The sequence below is a fragment of the Oculina patagonica genome, chromosome 4, assembly GCF_052425735.1.
Source record: "Oculina patagonica isolate OP01 chromosome 4, crgOcupat, whole genome shotgun sequence".
NCBI lineage: Eukaryota > Metazoa > Cnidaria > Anthozoa > Scleractinia > Oculinidae > Oculina > Oculina patagonica.
This window is the reverse complement of record NC_135761.1, coordinates 48,020,469-48,041,042: the sequence shown is the minus strand read 5'-3', so window position 1 is coordinate 48,041,042 and position 20,574 is coordinate 48,020,469. Positions and strand designations below refer to the sequence as shown.

Genomic DNA, 20,574 nt, shown 5'->3' with positions numbered 1-20,574 from the left:
TCGAATTTACGTTGTCCAATTTCCAATGCCACGTTTTTTTCCAGGTATTTACGCAGGTGACGCGCACGTTTACGCACGTAGCGATTTTGGGAGTTTTGAAAAAAGTTGAACCGAGTTCAACTTTTTTCGCGGCTGTCTGCGGTTAAGGTGGATTTCCACTGACGCGTAATTTTTTACGTGCGTGAAAAATTCAGAGACAATGTATGAACGACTTACGTACACGTTTACGCAAGTCGTTCATACATTGTCTCTAAATTTTTTCACGCACGTAAAAAATTACGCGTCAGTGGAAATCCACCTTTACGCAACGATTTACCCAATCATACTTTTGGATATCGTCACATGACACCACTTACCATGTGGAAAATCATTTTGTTTTAAATCGCCCATCGATTTACTTGGGAAAACATTCAGATGTAAAAACACTTCTCATCGAGAAAGTCTTAACATTTCAACTGCCTCCTCCACAGGCTTTTCCAAGGCCGCGCGGGTTTTGGCCTTGGAGAGAGGCAGGGATTTTGAGCGAGCGCGAAGCGCGAGTAGGGAGATTGGGAGCGAGCACGAAGCGCGAGCGGTGGGTGATGGGTGTATCCCTTCGCCCTCGCTTTCCTCAATGATTAACTAACATTTCTCCCAACGATCGCGAGCGACTGGGGACGAGGCAGACATTTCAAGAAATAATCTATAGAACTGGCTACAGAACCAAATTACACGAACGCAGTAGTGAAAGAAAACGCTTGGCGTCAGGTCACGTAGACTTTGAACCAGGAATCCGGGAAGGTCGCCTCAAATCCTCTTTTACTTGATGGTGTCTTTTGGTTCAATCATTAACATTTGGTTCAATTATTAACATTTTTATGCAAATATCTTGTTGTTTGACTCTTCCAACATGCCTCTTGGTCATATTCACGCATTTCTTTTTCTAGCGTTTGGTACAAAGTGTTTTCATGGCAGCCATGTTGGAAGAGTCAAACAACAAGATATTTGCATAAAAATGTTAATGATTTTTTCCCAAAGGAAAAACACTTATTGTTTCACTTCTCCAATATGGCCGACAATCACGCACTCTATTCACCAACTTGATAATTCAGTATGGCGGGCATTTACGCACGTTCAACGCGCGTAAAAAGGAAACGCTTTTTATTACTTTTTACGCGACAGTGGAAATTTGCCTACGTATCTTTTTTTACGCACGTTTTACGCACGTAAATATTTACGCGTCAGTGGAAATCCACCTTTAGTCCAAAACCGCGATTTACCAAGCGCAAACTGCACGAATATATATATTCAGGCTGCAAAAACGATGTGCTCGTATTATCCTTGACGCTCAGCAACGCCATAGAACTGTAGATCTTTTTAATACTTTAGGATGGATACCTTACTACATCGAGGCTGATATAAAAAGGTGCACTATAGCTCACCAAAGGATCATGGGTGCTTGCCCGTTATACATAAACGACCTATTAAGACTTAATAACAGCCAGCACAATAGGAATACACGGGGCGCTAATTTTACCATTTTACCAACGAAATTTAATAGAGTGAAAGAGGGAGGTCGCACGTTTTCCGCAACGACTAGTAAATGCTGGAATCACCTCCCCCTTAGGTTACGCACCTCTTCATCTGTAAATATCCTTTGGAATGCTTTGTATAAATATTCTAAATTAAGTCAGCTCAAGAATAATATTTTTACTCCTTTTTTAGATAATAACTTTTAGATTGTGTTATTTAGTAATAATTACCTTTGGATCAATATTGTAGATTAGTTTTTAAATTTTTAGCTTACATTTCGATTTTAAATTAGGTTTTAACTAAATTTTAAATTAGATTATTGTTAATAGTAGATTCTTAATTTTTTAGTACATTAGAGAGGGCCACAAATTTATTAGTTGTAAAACTATTACGTGTAACCCTCTATAAATAAAGTTTGATTGATTGATTGATTGATTGAAACTACTTGAACGGAGAAAAGCCTTGATCAGTCTATCTCCGGACGAGATTTACAAGAAACTTAAAAAAAAAGATCTCGAGATAATTGTTTAAGACTCGCGGCAGGCGAAACCGGAAACCAGAAGTGAGCGACTTTGAGAAAGTCAAGCGTTTTCATTGTCAAGGGTGAGAAATTCTTTCGGTATCCTTTCCTTTTAAAAAGTTGATCGTTGTCATGATTCATGAAGCGTGATTTACGATAAGAAAGCCTTTGTCCAACTGACCGTGATTTACCAGGCACAAACTACTTGAATGGAGAAAACTTATGCGGCATCAAGAAAAGAAATTCAAAAGAGATCTCGAGATGCATTGTGATTATTTAAAACTCGCGGCAGGCGTGTTAGATTTGAGCCCGCAAAGCGGCCCGTTCAAAGCGACGAAGTCGCGAAAACGAGCCACGCAAGTCGCGATAGGTCGACCGTGTTAAATTAATAAAGAAGACGGACTTTTTCTAAAGTCTAGCTTGAGTCTACCCTAGATCCCCCACCACAGCAAAACATGACAAAATGATGTCAAGATGCTGTTGCGTTCTTGTAATTAAATGATTTACCGTATCATAATTAATAATCATCCAAAATAGAAAACTAATTTATAATAAAAATGTCTGAATTGTAGAAAAGGATGAACAGCAGAGAAAAACCGATAAACATCGTCCAGACTTCGGGGGCAACCTAGTGTCAGCTATTTCTAGTTTTAGTTGGAAGTGGTTTTCTCATGGTTTGCGTTTATTTTTCATATGTCATGGTGCATTTTGTTTGTAATAGCCTCAAACTGTGACAACGGGTTTTGTCGCTCTGAACTCTTACAATGAGAAAACGGGCGATGAGAGGCCTTGCAGCTGAGAAACTCGACGCGTTAAAGCTGACTGGGGAAAATTAGCGCGGAGCAACTCGCTTGCTGCGGGAAGGGAACTTGTCACGGGTTCCAAAGTACCGTCGGATCCGGTACAACTGGAATCAGGACACAAGAACTTGGACTTTACACGTTTATTTGTCTTCTTCGGAGTAAATCGATCTTCAGAAATAAGAACGGTCTATTTTGGTATAAATAACAGTTAACAAAATTGTACTAATGGAAGAATAGAAAGGAGGCTGAATAAAGTCAACTTACAACCTGAAGGTAGAGCGAATGAGTAAAGCTGGGGACTCGGTAAAATATTAAGACAGCTTAACAGCTTAAGGCTTGAACGCAGCATACAAAAATTCAGCTGGAAACTATTTTTGAAGTACAACAAGACTGAATAGAGTCGACTAAGTTGAAGTCGTCATCAGCTATCTAAACTCAATTGTATTAAAGGAAAAGGATAAAAGAAAAATATATATATCTATAGGTCGTATATTCATCCTAAGAGCTATACCAAGACACCTGATTCTCAACAAGGATCAAAACAGAAATTTAATAAAACTTTTCTTTGAATCAAGACCTTAAGTTTGAACATCAAAAAGTACACGCGCGAGTATCTAACCATATTTAGTATAAAGGTAGTTTACTTTTAAGTACAGCAGTTCCGGTTTGATTACAAATTTTATGTTTTTACAGTTTTTGGTAAAGTTAGTTCTAGAAGTCCATTTTAACATACTTTTCAAAAAACAATCTCTTTTGACATTAATAAATATTCCTCAACAGTGTGACACAATAAATTCCCTTATTTTTCATTATTTTCACCTAACATCGACAAATTTCCTCTGACAAAACAAGGCGCAAAACAGTTAAAGTTTACAAGTTACATGATTATCCAAACCGTAGATTTCTCAAACAAGCGACTTCTTAATTTTGTTCCTTTTCAAGTCTGTCCCAATTAAAGGTCAATATGGTGAAGCCTTTACAGTGCGACCTGTGTGGTGAGTACTTTAAATCCCAAGAAACACTTGCAAATCACCAAATGATCCACAGTGAAGAACGACCTTTTAAATGAAGCCAGTGTGAAAAATACTTTAAACGATTTGTAGATGTGAAGGAACACGAGAAAACACACACTGAACGTGATCGACCTTTTAAATGCACCCAGTGTGAAAGTGCTTTTATGACAGCAAAGAATTTAAAACAACATATTCTACCAAACAGCAAAGAAATACCATTTAAATGTACATTGTGTGGAAAGGGTTTTAGAACGGCAGCTATGCTTAGGAATCACAATAGAGTTCATAGCGACGAGCGACCTTTTAGCTGCGACAAATGCGAGAAGCGCTTCAAAACTGCGGCAGAAGCTAAGCTGCATCAAAGAGCTCACACTGATGAAAGACCTTTTCAGTGTAACCTTTGTGAAAAGTTCTTCAAAACTTCTGTGAATTTGGGACAACACATCAGAAAAACCCATAGAGATGAAAGGCCATTTGAATGTGATTTGTGTGGCATGTCATTCAAAGCAAGGAATAAACTAAAGCGACATGAAACTGTACACAGTGACGAAAAGCCTTGTAAATGTCCTGATTGTGGAAAATGTTACAAGGATATCTCTACTCTGAACAGACACAAATGGGTGCACACGGGAGAAAAACCACACATATGCTCGTTATGTGGAAAGGGGTTTAAATCATCTACTAATCTGTCTAAACATTACCAATGTCACAGTGATGAAAGACCCTACAAATGCAACCACTGCGATGTAAGATTCAAAACACTCTATGGTAAACAGAAGCACCTTGTTATACACAGTGATGAGAAGCCATTTCAGTGCAACGTATGTAAAAAGGTTTGTCAGAATTGGCATCAACTCCAAGCTCACCAGAGGGTGCACAGCGATGAAAGGCCATTTAGCTGCAGCTTGTGTGAAAAATCCTTCAAGTCCAAATTTGAACTAAAGAAACACCAAATTGTACACAGTGAGGAAAGACCATTTGAGTGCTCCTTGTGTAAAATATGGTTTAAATCATCAGAGCAACTGAAAAAGCACTTTAAAACAGGTTCACATTTGAAGTCTTTGGAAGCAATGCCCACAGACAAGAAGCCCTTCAAATGCAGTCAGTGTGAACTCGCTTTTAAGACAACGTCAGAGCTGGATGAGCATGGGAAGGTTCACACTCGTGAGAAACTGTTTGAGTGTTGGTTATGTGGCCAGATGTTTAACACAGAAAAATTCTCACAGCAGCATACCCAGTCATGCATTAACAGGCTTATTAACCCAAGAACAAACATTACAAACAAGCTATAACAAGGTGCTCATCCACGAGAAATCTTGACACGTTTGAACCTTATTTATCTATTTTTAATTAATTTATTTTTATTAAGAGAGCACAAAATTATCATTTTAACTCTGCCGAGAGGCATGCTAAAATTTTGTTGTTTACCAGTGGTCCCATGTTCCATGGGCAGTTTTTATCTTTCTCAAAGTGAAACCAGTTATTTGAGATGGCAACTTGTTGACTAAGGAGAGAAAATCGAATAGTTATGTAACTAAGACCAACATGAATGTCCAACTATTTATACAGAGAAATGTGACAACTTGGTGATTAATCAGATTAATAATAATAAAGATGGAGATTTTTTTAAAAATTATCCTGCTGTAATTTTCAGATAGACTCACTTGGTGGTTGAATTTTAAGCTTGGTAATAAATAATGAAGTTGAATTATTCATCAATGACACAAGCATGGGACAAAGAATAAATCTGAGTCCCCGACGGGAATCGAGTTCGATTCCCCTCAGGGACACAGATTTTTTATATTTTATTTCTTTTGATAAATGATGGAAAATCTAATAGTTACATCCAGCTATATTATTTGACACAATTTTTACTAGTCTCACAAGTCTCGAGCCCTGCATGGGTTCTAATCCTGCTGTCAGTCTTGAACGTTTTTAATACTAAAAAAGCAATATTTATCTGCTAAAATTGCTTGTACATTGTGAGGATCATTTCATTCCTTTCATACAACAAAATGTGCTATGTTCCTAGCTCCTTCACATCACAGAGGCAGTGTAGGGAAGAGAGAGACCTGGAGAGGAGAAAAAGATACTGAGAATACAGGGCTCAAAGACTCGTTATTCTTTTATTATCACCTTTCCCCAGTATCACCCTGGCAACAGGATCCCTAAATGTTTATAGGGCAAAAACGTAAAGAACTTAAATTTGGCAAGCAGATCAAGCTGATTTAGGCATGGGGAGAAAGAGCATGGGACCCTGTCTGCAGGCTACCCTAGTACCCAGTCAGTACTCGGTAAGGAACGAGAAAAATAAAGACGGGTGTAGTTGTCTTTGAAGAAAAGTGAATTATCTTTCTTTGGTTCGCTTCATTCGATAACCCTCCCCCACTTTCCCACAAGGGCGCTCGCTTCTCTTGGACTGAAAAAATGGAGAGGCTGTGAACGGTTTACTTACTTACTGTCCATCATGCCTGTGTGGCACAGAGGGCAGTTGTGAACAGTTTATCGGAGCCGGGTTACTGATGCTCTTATCTCATACAAAATGTAACGAATATTCCAAGAGTGGAAAATTTGCTCCTTACCTCCCCCAATAGAGTTTTTCCTGGGGGAGGTGGTACTTTTTCGCGCTACAGGAGCGAACTTGTAGGAGGGGTATTCTACCCATGGAAATTTTGAAAATTAGGCGGTCTGATACAGTATTTTGGCGTTTCGGGATAGGAAACCAGACAGCTAAAAGCGAACGCAAAAAACATGAATATTCGGTGCAGTACATTTTAAGTGAAATATATATATTTTATCTTTTTTGTCGCTGCGACATTTTGCACGGAGTTCAAGTTGTTGAACTTCGTGGCACATTTCCCCGTGTCATGTCCTCTTGTGCATTGGCACAATTAAAGGAAATACTTCCTCCAGAATTTTGCTAATGGAGATCGCTCGTTCCCAGCCCCTACAATGTGGACTACAAACACAAGATGAACTCTCCATAAGTTTTTTTTAAAATACTTTATTGTGTTTGTGGAAAAAACAATTATTTACAATATCTGTTTATGATTTATCTACAAATATCTATAAAACTAATATAATCTATGTAAGTAAGCTAATCTTTTCTCATTTACCTTTTTCCAAACTTAGAACTACACAAAATACACAAGTTTTTAAACATATTTACAAATGGTCAAACAGGCATAAACTAACATTAGTAAGAAAACAAAAAACGTTTAAAAGGAAATCGAGAGACACTATAGCCTGGATTTCACTAGCGACGCAAGCACAAGTAGTTTGTGCCAAGTGAAAACGAACGTCGACATAACCATGAGCACAAGAACAAGATGTTTCCTAGTTAGAAGGCTCCGTTCTCTCGGGAAATATGGCGGCAGAAACTCTCAGGAATCGATTGTTGTTGTCTCTTCTACCCTTGTGACGAAAAAAGCGAAAGCGACTACAAAAGAGGAGGAAAACGAAACATTCGGGGTTATAGATATTTTTTTACCAAAGAAGTCATTCCCATTTCTTTCGCTACGAAAGTCCACGCTTGTGTTTTTTTGTCTACACCTTTCTGAGCCTCCGAAAACTTTCATCAAAATCAATCGCGGCCTCCACCACTTTTTTCCAATGCTCAGACGCAGGGAAATCTTAGGGAATCTGGAACGAGTGCTTTAACTGGCTAGACACGGCCATTAAAACACTTTTCTTGCGCTTCTGCGGTGTTTCGTTTTCATACAAATGCAAGCACAAGAAAAGAGGAAAAATTTTGATCCTTGTGTTTGTGCTTGCGCTTGAGCTTATGCTTGCATCGAAGCCGTTTTCACAGTGAAATAAGAGCTGTTATGCTTGTGCTTGCATCGTTAGTGAAAACTAGTCTTATGGAATAAGGGTACTGAAACGAAAGGTGTCAAGATGGACTCTATTCGTTCAAAACATTTTGATGTTGCCATTATATTATTCAGTTCCAACATCAAGTGGCATCACTGTTTTTTGTGGTAGCATCTTTTCAATTATTTTTAGTATTCATTCCTCCTCAGATCATCCCACAGCTAATTATAAACCTTTCTTCATGTTTGAAAACATTTGACTTCACAGTTATGATGACATTGAAACGTCAAAGGACATGCCTGCTATAGCTACGTTTCATTCACAATTTGCTGATTGGGCATTTTAATCAATATGCTAATTCAATATTTCCTATGTACAACACTTCCTTAGCTTTTAAGTACAGCCTATACTTGGCGACATAACGCAAAAGAAAAGTTGGTTTAAAACCAGCAAATGAACAAGGTTAGAAGACACGGGATCTTACGGGCAGCGAACATGCGCACATACAAACTGATAGAAAATATCCTAAGATATCTAAGATGGCTCCCCTGCTATTCTGGACGCACTTGTCTACGACCAACAATCGAATTCTATCAAATTAAAAGTTTTAAAGCCATTGCGTCAATGCCGAGAAAGTATGACCGGGCCATGTCATAGACTAGTGCACCCGGTATAACTGCGGAGCCACCTTAAATCAAAGCTAATGGGGGAAAGAACTACAGTGATTTTGAAAATTCTTAGATACAGGGTGCTCTCACAGTCAAGTTAGTCTTAATCATCTGCAATGAATGTATTTTTAAATACACTGTTGGTTGGTGACTCAGAGATCTGGAATAGAAAATTTACGGGGACACGAATTACCACCCTTTTTGGAACACCTCATCGTTCGCCAAGATTAAGGAATTTTCCTAAAACCCCGAGCGGTGTCCAAGGGTTTGTTGGTTCTAGACTTGACACTAGTTCCAAATGGCCGTCACACCGCAAGATTAACGTTGTTTTCTTTTACTTCATGTGAGATCCCCCTGTTCTTTTGTTTTGACTCGCCGCAAAGTGTTCCCGTGTATGATTCCACTACTCGGTCACAGTCCTACATGTTTTAAACACACAGCGGTCAAACATGAAATACTCAACGCCACTACTGGTTTTTTACTGCCATGAACTTCGTAAGATTTTAGAGAGTAATACCCAAAACGTTTTTTGGATCATTACAAAATATTATAGCAACCTGAAGTATAACGCCACAAAAAACTGCGGTATAACGGTTGTTAATTTTTTTTCAGCAAATGCTGAAACTTTTCGCTTCAAAGTAAAAGACATAAAAAAAAATTGAGACAGATGTTTGCATTTCCCAGCATCAGTTTTGGCGGGAAAATTCAAACACACCGAACATTTGACCACTGTGTGTTTAAGACATGGAAGGTATAACTATACACATAATACCTTTCGATCTAGGTGTGTGGACTTGTGACAATTCATTCCAAATCAGTCGTATTTACTGTTTTTATTCTGTTGATTACGTGACTCATTTTCTGTTTCCAGTCTGCCGCTCGTCCTCGTGTTCAGTCTCTGTTCCAATCTCTTGTTGGTCTCTTTGCAGTCGCTGACAGAATCTGACTCAAGTCAATGACTCAGGCCCCAGCTCGTCTTCTGATTCAGTTGATGTCCCAGGCCCCAGCTCGTCTTCTGATTCAGTTGATGTCCCAGGCTCCAGCTCGTCTTCTGATTCAAGTCCCAAGATCCCGCCACCACCAGTCCTTCCAGTAGTCCTCTGTTGGCCATTCATGTTCAGGTTTGGGGTTCCCTTTCCAATCCTGTCATAAATCACAAATCAATGCTAAACACAATCCTCTCTATCAACACACATTGGTCATTATTTGCGGACAAAAACTCGGTTAGCTTAGAAAACTGTTATCGTTCCCCGCAGTTATTTATATTATGTAAAAGCTTGCAATAAAAAAGCTTTTCTATTTAAACGCTTTTGGCAAAAAAAGAAAGATCGCTTACAAACAATGCCTATAAAAATACTACGATTTCAAATGTTGTACATAATTATTGAGGTACAGTGGAACCCCGTTAATACGGACACCAAGGGGACAAGCCAAATTGTCCGTATTATCGGGGTGTCCGTATTTTAAAAGCGGGGTCTCAGAAAAAAGTCACGGATACATGTTTTATCGACCCAAAGAAAAAGGCAAACGTTTTTTTTTACGGCTAAAAAGCGTTGTTTAATTGTACTTTAACTGTAACACATGCAAACTGTGAACTCTTTGACTAAAACTAATAGTTTATACGAAAACCTTACGATCTAGTCAGACACTCGAACAAAACTTTAATAAACTGCGCAACAGTGGAATTATTTAAAAATGTCGCAACTTAACTATATACGTACAAGAAATAAAACGCATTTCAACAGCAACAGATTTAGTTTTCTATAATGTTTCCTTTGTACTGAAACTCTGACCGTAAACTTTCTTAAACTCTACAACTGAACTCATTTGAAAAAGTCGATATCTTTACTTTGCACGGAAACTTGTAAGTTGCAACACAAGCAGGCAGACTGAAGATTCGACAAAACCTTTGCAAGTCACTGACGTTATTAAGCTACTCTTTGTACTACATTAAAATTAAAATCGTGCACAGATAAACAGTGCCCGTAAAGCGGGGTTGACAATGTATAAGAGTTTGTCACTCGGAACACGGCCGATATGTCCGTTGTCCGTATTAACGGGTGTCCATATTAAGCGGTTTGATTTTAGAGAAAATGTACGCGGTTTTCGTCGGGACCAACGAAACTGTCCGTAATACCGGGGTGTCCGTATTAAGCGGGTGTCCGTAAAGCGGGGTTCCACTGTATATGCTAAATTTTCATATCTCTTGCGACATTAATAAAAAGCAATTTTTGTTCTTTGGAGTAGAAAACGGTACTCAAAAGCAAATTATCTTAGTTAGTAGCTTCAGTGTTAAAGTGAGTCAGTCTCCTTCACGCCATCTTTTTGGCTAAGTCTAAAGTTCCCTACATTGGGAGGGGGGTGGGGTGGGGGCGGGGGGGACGTGGGACTGACCCATAAAACTTCAGCAAAGCCTGGTAAACGAATAAAATTTCTACCAAGATATACACATGCTGTTCTATATTTTATGGTAAAATATTGACAACTCCTAAAAGAAATCTGTGACAGGCGTTTACAAGTTTATTCACTATTATTTCGTTGCCTACTTAACTCTTTAAAAGCGATCATCGGGCGTAGACTACAGTAGCGCTATTGGAAATTCTCTTTAAAAAATAAATTAACAATCCCTCAAGCTTTTGAAAACGCAAAAACAATGTAATTTCTGGCCAGCTTTTGAGTTCAGTTTTTAGTTTAAGAAGTGAAAGGTGTTTTCGTTCAAAAAAACTATCTTCAGTAAAAACAGTATGCAAGCAATATCTTTACAGCAAGGCGCCCAAAAGTGTGACCACCTTTAATTAATTCACATTCTTTCGTGCAACCACCACCCAATCAGAAGCCAAGGACAGCTCCCAGTTGACTTCTGATTGGATTAAATCTGCACGGAAGAATGTGAATAAATTAAAAGTGGTCACACTTTTGGGCGCCTTGCTGTTAATCTAAGTTTCGGTTTTTTTTTTCGGGGAACCTTTCGGTTTTCCACAAATATATTCTTTCATGTAAGGCCAAGTAAAAGAATAAAAATGTTTGTCGTCCGGATTTCTATAAAAAAGAGCGGGTAGGCGCTTTATTTTGTTATTTGTTATTTCCTCCATCGTCAAATTCTCCACAAACAAACTTGCAAAATAAATCCTGACCTCTCCAGTACGGACCTAGCGTGCCGAGGCTTTAAAATTTTGGCCTTATAAATTTCGTATTAAAACGCAGACAAAATTGAGGAGTAACGCCTGTCGGTTTTTGTTCGTTCCAACTTTCCCAATAACAAATATTAAAAAAAAAAAGAAAAAAAAATATTAAAAAAAGAGAAGCGGCCCCCCAAAAATGAAGCGGGCGGGGACGAGAAACATTTTTACCTTGCCTTATAGAACAATAGATCTTCCGCTGATTATTAGCTACGGGAATTTCAGTGAAGCTTAAACAGTCACTAAAAGGCGGGTGATAAATTTCTTCAAATTTCTATTTCACAAACATTAAAGAATTGGCTGTTCAACTGCAGCCGCCTTTCTGGAAATCACAAAGGACACCAATGAAGTAAAGAACTGTCAAACTATCTAAGCTCAGTATACTGCAGTAATAAATGATTCAGCATCAGATTTTATCTTGTATCGCATTTTGAACATAAAATCTTTAATATCGTTCACATGGATTTGAGTGTTATTTGAAATAACGAGCATGAATAAACTGTAGCTTTATCAAAACAAGGTTCTTCTGACGTAAACAAGTTCTTTAAAATGGGTTCCTTTATTTCTGACCATTTCTTAATTTAAAATTGATTAACGAATTCAAATTTTACAAAATGATTGATTTTTACAGACTATATAATAAAGCACACACACTTGTTTGTCTTTTAAGAACGTCAGAACTCGTAACTCAGTTTCCCTGAATAGTCCTTTTCTTGAATTTATTTGCATCTGAAAAGCCAAACATTTCCACCGTGTGGTTTGCTTTGAAATGGTATTTCATTTTGCACTGCTGTTTCACATCTGTGAGCTGCTTTTGATCAACATTGAACATGTATTGTCTAATAATCATTGATGAATTGTAGTCACTATGAATCCAAGTGGAAAACGCAAGCTGAAGCATAATCGACCACAAACCTAACTGTTTCACACGCGTCAGTATTCCGTTGCTAAACAGGAAAGAAGATTTTTTAAGCGTCGACAAGAAGCAACTGCCAGAATTGAAAGAAAATATAATTCACTTGAGAGTTGAAATAAAAGTCTCTCTCTCACGAAAAGTTGTTTCTGGATAAGAAATAAAAAACTTTTAACTATAACGACATTGCATGCCACGGAGAATTAAAAAACGCTGAGAACGACTATTATTACGTAAAAATGAGTCTCAGACAAGCATTAAAACTGCAAAGCACCGCACAAACGAAACAAATAAGTTTACAGCAGAGCCACAACAATGTAAGCAGTGAAACTTAAATAGATATTGTATCCCGCTATTACATGTCAAATGAAGGTTTTGTGAGTTTGAATTTTCACTAAGAAAGAATAATTTGAACGGACTTATTGTCAAACGAAATCTCGCGTTTGTTCGTCAAAACAACGGAAAGAAATCAGGAAATTAAGAGTTCAGTAGTATTTAGTATAAAGGCAACCAGTCGAAACAAATAGCAACAAAAATCTCAAAACTTACGTGGTATGATGATCCTAAGTAGGAAATGTTGCTCTGACGTACAGCTTCAGTCAAATCATTCACTTGTTTCTTTGTCATCTTAACATTATCAAGCCACAGGTCCACCAGGTGAGGAACACAGCTGAGATGTCGTGTGAGATCACTTACTCCTTTACCAAGAGGGTTAGATGACAAGATGAGCATACGCAAGTTAGGAGCCTGGGGCAGAGATCTGGCGATGACAGCAGCAGCCTTGGCTGTCAAATTGATACGCTCAAGTTTTAAGACGTCAAGTCTGTTTGTAAAGTTAATACGCGAGACCAGGGTATCTGTGAGGGTCTCTGACAACTCAGGAACACCTGCTTTACCATAAATCCATATCCATCGTGGAGACGTCACAAATGGTAAAACCTCAACAAGCGTCTCCATCTCTTGGCTTTCTATATCAACAATATAAATATACCTGACACGGGACAAGCAATGACAAGGTGGATTAGTGGTACTATCATTGTTGTCAGTTAAACACAAAGCAGTTCTGTTGTCTCGTTCATTTGACTGGTCACCAACTGACTTTTTTTTCTGAGTAGACTCTGGTGATGAAATAAGCTCCTTTAGCATTTCAGTGAGGAAAGTGGAGTTGTTGGTTTTCCTGATCATAGTCATATAAATGTTCAATTTCTTCCCTTCCTTCTTCAGGAAAAAGTCACTTACTGGACGGAATGGATACTTTTTTATAAAATTCGAGGCTTTCTTTTCACTCGAACAGCTGACAACAACTGCATTTACATCTTCCAGTACAGTGATCAAGCCATGATAACTTTGTTCTGGATGCTTGTCATTATAAAAGGAATTAGAGAAGAAAATAAACTCTGGCACCTCGGCCGATTTCAGCAAGTGTTCGTTGGCAACACTATGCAGCTGGTCTGAATCAATTAATAAAACACCTCCAACGTAAGACAGAAACATGGAGTAGAGATCTCGTCTCTTCTCGGCTGCACAGCAAAAAACGCTGTGTGAAATAAGAGTTAAGAACTGTCTTTGCTGTTCTGACAAATCTAAAATACAAGGTGTCTCAGTGAAGTTGTACTCTGTCAGACCTTCATTCTTTCCTACCGTCCCCAGATGATGCAGAACAGCGCACGCAGCTTCTGCGGACAGCTCACAAGCAAATTTGAGAACGTCAACCATATTGAGGATCTTTTCAAATGACTCGACTTTGGAGAGACAGCTTGTACTTTGTTCATTTAACAACTCCTCCTTGAGATAAAAGGCGGCAAGGAACTCCTGTAAAGATTTGTGAATGAAAACAACAGCTTTCTCGGGAGTCAAACTTGCAACATTCAGAACATGAAACAACCCGACTTCAATTAATTTCGTACTTAAAATGACGTCGGGCAGTTCACTGATGTGAAAAGAAAGACAGTCTTGCAAAAGGGCATCAAAGGCAAGCTTGCCTAATTTACAGAGCTCTTCTTTGTAGTCATCTACGTTTCTAAATTGCTTTGCATCCGCATCTTTTTCGATCAGGTGGTCCAACAATGTTTGAATAAAACCTGTGTAAATGCCGGCCCGTGATTGTGGCAGTCCTCTATGATGTTTTCCCTTCCAGAGTAAACACAGCATCAGCAGGAGAAGAGGTATTTCCGCCATGCCTTTGAGATCTTTTTCTTTCAAGTATATTACAAACTCTTCAACATCTTTTTCATCTTTCAGAAGCTTTCTTGCAAACTTTTTAATTTGATCCTCGCTATCAAACCCGTTTATTCCGAACTGGACGTGGCTACGTTTTCTTAACTTGCCAGCTTTCAGTTCCCGCGTTGTCATAATAACGTGACAATCTCTCAATAGTCTGCTTTCCCAGATGTCAACAACAGGCGATGATGTTCCTGCACTGTATTCATCATAGCCATCCAAAATGAGCAACACTCTTTCCTGATTCTTAAGGATGTAGTCATACATGTTATCAACTGAAATCATGCCATCATTTGCCAGCAGCTCAGAAGCCGATAAAATAGCATGAATGTCTTGCAAATCACAGACATCTCGCAGCTTAATTAGAAGCACAATATCAAACTTTCTGAAAACTTCTTTTCTCTGTTGTGACCAATCAAAAGTAGTTTTCTGGGTGAAAACAGTTTTTCCAATTCCTGGCCGGCCATACACCAAGATACGTCTAGGCTTGGGATAATGTTTATCGCCCTTGAATATGTCGGTGTAGTCTTCAAGTCTCTCTTTTGTCACTCCACGAGCCTTCCTGTCATCTTTAACCCAAGATAGCTGTGTGTATATCTCAGTAATATGAATGGCCGACTCTGAGTCCCATGGGATGATTTTAACCTTACTTGTGGTATTGTAAATATCCCGTAGCTGCCTTTGGCATTCCTTAAGGTTAAAGGGTTCTGCAAAATAAAAACATGAAAATGAATTTGTGCTTCATGGAAAATCCTGAGGTGATGTACAATACTGACGTCACCCTCTGGCGTTTTTTTCGTATAATTTATTTAAATTATTACTTTTTTTAGCGTGGATAACAAAAAACGTAATTTTATGGTTATTCACAATCATCATCGATGGTCAGTGCAGGGAATGAAGGAGACTAGCAATTAGCAATTAAATAGCATTGACGAACTTCATAAATTTCATTCATTCTGACGTCACCCTCTGAAGTTTTTTTTCATATAATTTCTTTAAATTATTACTCGTTTTTTAATTTCTTTTAGTGTGGATAACAAAAAGCTTAATATCGTGGTCATTCACAAACATCATCGATGGTCAGTGCAGGGAATGAAGCAGACTAGCTTGTAATTAAATAGCACTGACGAACATCATGATTTTCATTCATTTAATCAATTTGAAGACGCTGTCTGGCAAATTGATTTTGCTCCAGAAAACCAAACTTAAATTCCTTGACCAAGAACAGCATCACAGTGACAAACCGAGACTTGTGGCCAGCATCCCAGTATTTTTTCTCCTTTGCTGTTTATTTATTAACACTGACATTACAATACATAACTTACTTACAGAACATTGTTTACTTTACACAATGGGCATGAGTGTAAGTACAAAAAAAACTAAAAAAAGAAAATAAGACAGAGAACAGGTTCCTTTTTGTAAACTAATAAAGCTAATATCTACAATGGTGCCACCATCCCAGCATACTTCTAATTAACAAGCTTTATCTGGAAAACTACTTACGCATGTTATGTATGTGGCTCAAAGTTCACCCAAAGCTTCGTTTAAGCGGCAAAATTCCTTTCAAGCCTCTGGTTTTTTCATACTGTTTTCACATGAGTTTTCTTTGTAAAATTTTTCAAGTTTAGGCTTGGAAGTGATCTTAACTAGTCAAACACTATGTCCTTAAAAATAACCGAGTACCTGCAATGCTGCTCTGTTCAGCATCTGGAAGGTCACTTGAACATGGCAAATCTCCCATTGAACTCCCCTCTGCTGCTGAAATGTCTGTAAGGAAGAAACCTTGTCAAACTGTGCTGGTAAAAATGCAACAGCGATCTACACCTGATGGAGCCATGGGCAATCATGGAAGAAACAACTACAGTTGTACACATTTATATTAACAAGAAGCAAAAATAATTACCACTCTGAAAAGCTTTAAACAAATTCATTTACAATGGGCACCTTTACAATTTAGACAATTTATAAACTCTTGTCTGTTGCATAATTTCACACAAGGACTTTGCAGTTTTCCCACTCCCTTAGGAGTTCACATTATGTCAGTGTGATGTTTTCTGGTTTGCATTTGTAAAAGTTAAATTATCATTATTAACACCAAACGATCGGCCAGTCAAAGCGTATGTTACACCATGTATATAACTAGTGGTAACCACAGGTTAGAAAGTGCGGGCCTCGATGCAGTTAAGAGAAGGTACTGGGAGGGAAGTGTTTTTAAATCACTGGACAAAAGAAAATTATTCCGAGTAAGGTCGAGCAACGCGTCACGCTTAAGTCACGAATGTTTTTTATCGTTTCCTATTGCCGCAAACCAATCAGAGTTGTTTTTTTTTAATTGACAGTTTTGCGAAGTGTAGTCGAGCACGCGGTGTGAATTGAGATGTGATTTTCCTCCGTCGGCAAACTCGCTTTGTTATCAGTGTTATAAGGAATTTCCTGAGAATAACCGTTGTTGAAATCATTCGCTTTGCCGTAGTTTATCTGTGATACAATCATAGCAGATCTTCTCAAAAGCAACACCTATAAAACAACGTCTGCAAAACGTAATGTCTGCAAGACAGAAGCCTCGATCTAATGTGCCAAACTATTATGTTGATTTTTCGCATTTTTATCGCTCTTGGAGACAAGATTTTTCTCTTCCGGTGTTACGACAAACTGTCGTGATTGACACATTTTTTGCATTCCGATCGTTCTTAGTGGAAGAACAAAATTTTTAACTTCCGGTTTGCAGATAGCCTTTATAAACGTGGAGCGCACGCGTAATACGCAATCCGCTGGTCACTGTCAAGATTAGGGTTGCGGGCCTCTCTTGGGCCCGCAACAATTGATTTGATCTGATAATGTTTACTGTAGATCCAACATAAACTTTGGGTCTGACGTGAAGACTTAATTAAAAGGTTCACAAAGCCAAACAGGTAACCCAACTACATCAAAGATGAGCTACAAATTTCTGTATCGACTTTTCTCTGGAGATTTATTGTCATTGAAAGTTTCTATCACTTTCGTACGCTCTTACAAGGTTGAAAGTCCTTTCATTTCCCCCAGGATTTAGTTACCAAATTGCTCAAGTTTCTTGTCATAAATATACTAATCCAAGGCTTACTAGAACATGCAGTATTTGTACTGGAGTTTTAAAGACCATTTCAATAATTCCTATTATTACAAACCTGGAAGGTCTGACATCATGAGCTTTATTCGTTTAGCATCCTTTGAACTTGAAATTGGTAAATCTCTCTTTGTTGAAATAGTTGAACTGCTCTCCTCTGCAATTAGGAGAAAAGCAATCATGTTAAATTGTGCTGCCTTTTAAACACACAAAGCTGTTAGTCTGGTTTCTCTAGGAGCAAGTGAACTGTGTAAGTTAATATGAAGAATTTTCCATTACCAAAGGTAAAATTGAACCAAAGTATATATGCACCCCCCCCCCCCACCCTTCCCTGTGGTACAGGTTCACATGACCTCCAACTTCTTCCACGCTCACTTGATCTACAACAAGAACCAAAAAGAAGCTTAAAAGCAGGCACTTGAAGTAATTACTTTTTGACTTACAACAACAACATCTCTGAATCACACAAGCCATACAATGCTTCTGGCTTGTGTTATTCAGTCTGCCTTTGAGTGACCTTTATGTGGGTAGTGAATGTTACACAAGGAATGAAACGCAAGACTAATATCTCAATTACTAAGACAATTAGCTTGCCATCTGAACCCTCTGTTGAAAAGTTATGCAAGGAAGTACAGAACAGGGATTTAAACTTAACACAAGTGCCTTTAAAATGAAAATTAATCCCTTGGTCATTGCTGTTAGCCAGTTGTAATCTTGACAGGTTCTTAAAGTATTTCTTTGCTCAACTTTCCAGTTGGACACCCTTCAGCGCTTCACCCCACTGACCCCCCCCCCCTTGTTCATTCCACCCCTCACCCTACCCTCCCTCTTTCATGGGTATAAGACAGGTGGCCTCTTAGGATTGCAGGCTCACCAGCTTCCTCATTTTCTCATCCCTTTTAATTTCATCATCATCTGAAAGACAAATAACACAAACCCTCAGAAGAGGCTGGTATACATACCTCCATAGTGAGGCCATTGTTCAAAAACAAAAGGATCACATAATATATTGGAAACAACAGAAGCTGCCATCACACAAGCAAAAGACTCCCATGACTGACATGTACTGCTGTCTGCAAAATGTGACACACCCTTCACAACAACCCATTCTGACTTCATGTCATGGGCTGCTGCGAAAATGCCTACAGAAAGGACAAAAAATGAAAGAAAGCAGTTTAATTTGAGATAAGACAAAGAAGACAAAGGGGATATGCTGCACACCATAAACACTTTTTTACTGTAAGTATAGGGTGACTGGTTATACCACAGGCAGACCACCCTAAGTTTGTGTGTATCAATGGTGCATATAGAAGACATTACATAAACATAATAATTACATTGCCTTCTAATGTCATTGTTCTTGCTAATGGCAACCACAGTTTTAACAGAAACGGGAATCGTATTATTATAACTACCTAACTTCAGAAAATAAAATCAAAGAACAAACATCATAAGGAACCTCGCATTACCTCAAAAAGACACCAAAGCAGCTATATACAGTATAGCCACTAGAATAACTGTCTAAATCATTGTATGTTAAATTTATATTGGTGATTATAACATAAAGGTTTTTAAAGTTACATAGTCCCCTTCCTTCCTTTCCCCTCTACTACCCCCCCCCCACCTCCACCTCCCATCCCAGTGCGAGAGAGGTGCAGTATTGCGTATTATCATTATATCAGGACTAATACTCAATTATGATATATCACATTTTTTTCTATATGTTTCTTCTAAGGGATAGTGCTATTATCATGATATATCTTTGGTGATACAAGGGGTTGATTTTTTGATATTCCGCAATGGGGTTTTCTCTGATTATAAAGATATGTTCATAGGCGTACGGGCAATTTTTTGCCAGGGGGGGCGGTGAACCATTTGCCCAAAAAATTATCGCAAGTTCCCAAATTTTTACGAAAAAGTCGAGAAGAAACGAGGGTCCTGCGATGCACTAATATAAGCTACCATAGGCCAACATATGAAGAGAAAAAAATTCTTGTGCAGTTCTTGCATATCAATTTATCATATTAGCTCATAAATCACCTTAAAAGAAATAGCTATCTGCCATTTCGACGGCCGAAGATTTCAATGATACGATCATTTCATTGTTGACTACAGATTTGGCATATGCCCTTTCAATGTTAATAAGTGCGATGTTACTGACACATTACCCCATGGTGCTGTTGAGGTAAGTTTTCAATCTGCGCAATGCACACAATGATCTTTCTGCAGAACACGATGTAGCAAGTATCATGCACTGTGAGGATAGGTACCACATAAGAAAACTATGGAGACATATCAAATAGAACATTCTCGTGCATTGTCTCCAGCATTTCTGAAACAGTCATGTAGCCTAATCCGCGCAAACGACGGAAACTCGCGTACATTTTTTGCTCGGCTTTCAGAATCTCGCCGTCGATTTTGTAAAATTTAGCAACGCGGGAGAAGCTTTCTTTATCAGGGTCGTGTTTTACCGTGACATAAATTTCCCAAATTGAGTAACCATCATTGTGTCCATTATTAAAGGAAAGATGAATTTATATGTTATAAAACGTTTAGAAAAGGAAGTTCATAATAATTGCTGGCTTCCACGTACAAGCAACGCTTCTTTGGTGCATTCATCAAACTGTCCATTTACTGGTTCTTTAAATTTAACATCTCACTAGATTCCACGTTCTTTCTGGATGTATCGATTCTCACTGACGTCTCTACTTGAAATGGTGGCCGCCGGAAATATGCGTCCTACAGTTACGAAGATATCAGCGCCTCTCGAAATAATTAATCTTGGGTAAATCTTGTTAGTGAATCTGGTCTCACATTGTCAAGAAAATAA

General features: G+C 38.4%; 2 protein-coding genes and 1 long non-coding RNA gene across 7 annotated transcripts in view; 1 reads left to right on the top strand and 2 right to left on the bottom strand.

Moving 5' to 3' along the window:
* The window catches only part of LOC144652695 (uncharacterized), a 34,367-nt gene extending 27,032 nt beyond the window's left edge, over nt 1-7,335 (top strand). The window contains exon 2 of the long non-coding RNA XR_013570607.1: nt 7,118-7,335. This is a non-coding gene — a long non-coding RNA (uncharacterized LOC144652695). The remainder of the gene's footprint in view (nt 1-7,117) is intronic.
* LOC144652494 (uncharacterized) overlaps nt 1-20,574 on the bottom strand; it is a 105,778-nt gene that overhangs the window by 25,759 nt on the left and 59,445 nt on the right. Inside the window, exon 11 of one of the 3 annotated variants that reach the window (XM_078512507.1) lies at nt 9,284-9,472. The exons of the other annotated variants lie outside the window; for them this stretch is intronic. Coding sequence (XP_078368633.1) covers nt 9,386-9,472 — 87 coding nt within the window. The 3' untranslated portion in view covers nt 9,284-9,385. Of the gene's footprint in view, nt 1-9,283; nt 9,473-20,574 lie in introns of those variants that run through there. 3 annotated transcript variants of the gene reach the window in all.
* The window catches only part of LOC144652487 (uncharacterized), a 90,508-nt gene that overhangs the window by 62,089 nt on the left and 7,845 nt on the right, over nt 1-20,574 (bottom strand). Inside the window, exons 5-8 of one of the 3 annotated variants that reach the window (XM_078512501.1) lie at nt 18,707-18,886; nt 17,806-17,901; nt 16,325-16,408; nt 13,517-15,348 (exon numbers count right to left, since the gene is read on the bottom strand). The exons of 1 other annotated variant lie outside the window; for it this stretch is intronic. In XM_078512501.1, coding sequence (XP_078368627.1) covers nt 13,517-15,348; nt 16,325-16,408; nt 17,806-17,901; nt 18,707-18,886 — 2,192 coding nt within the window. The remainder of the gene's footprint in view (nt 1-13,516; nt 15,349-16,324; nt 16,409-17,805; nt 17,902-18,706; nt 18,887-20,574) is intronic. One more of the 3 variants, XM_078512500.1, reaches the window with a different exon arrangement.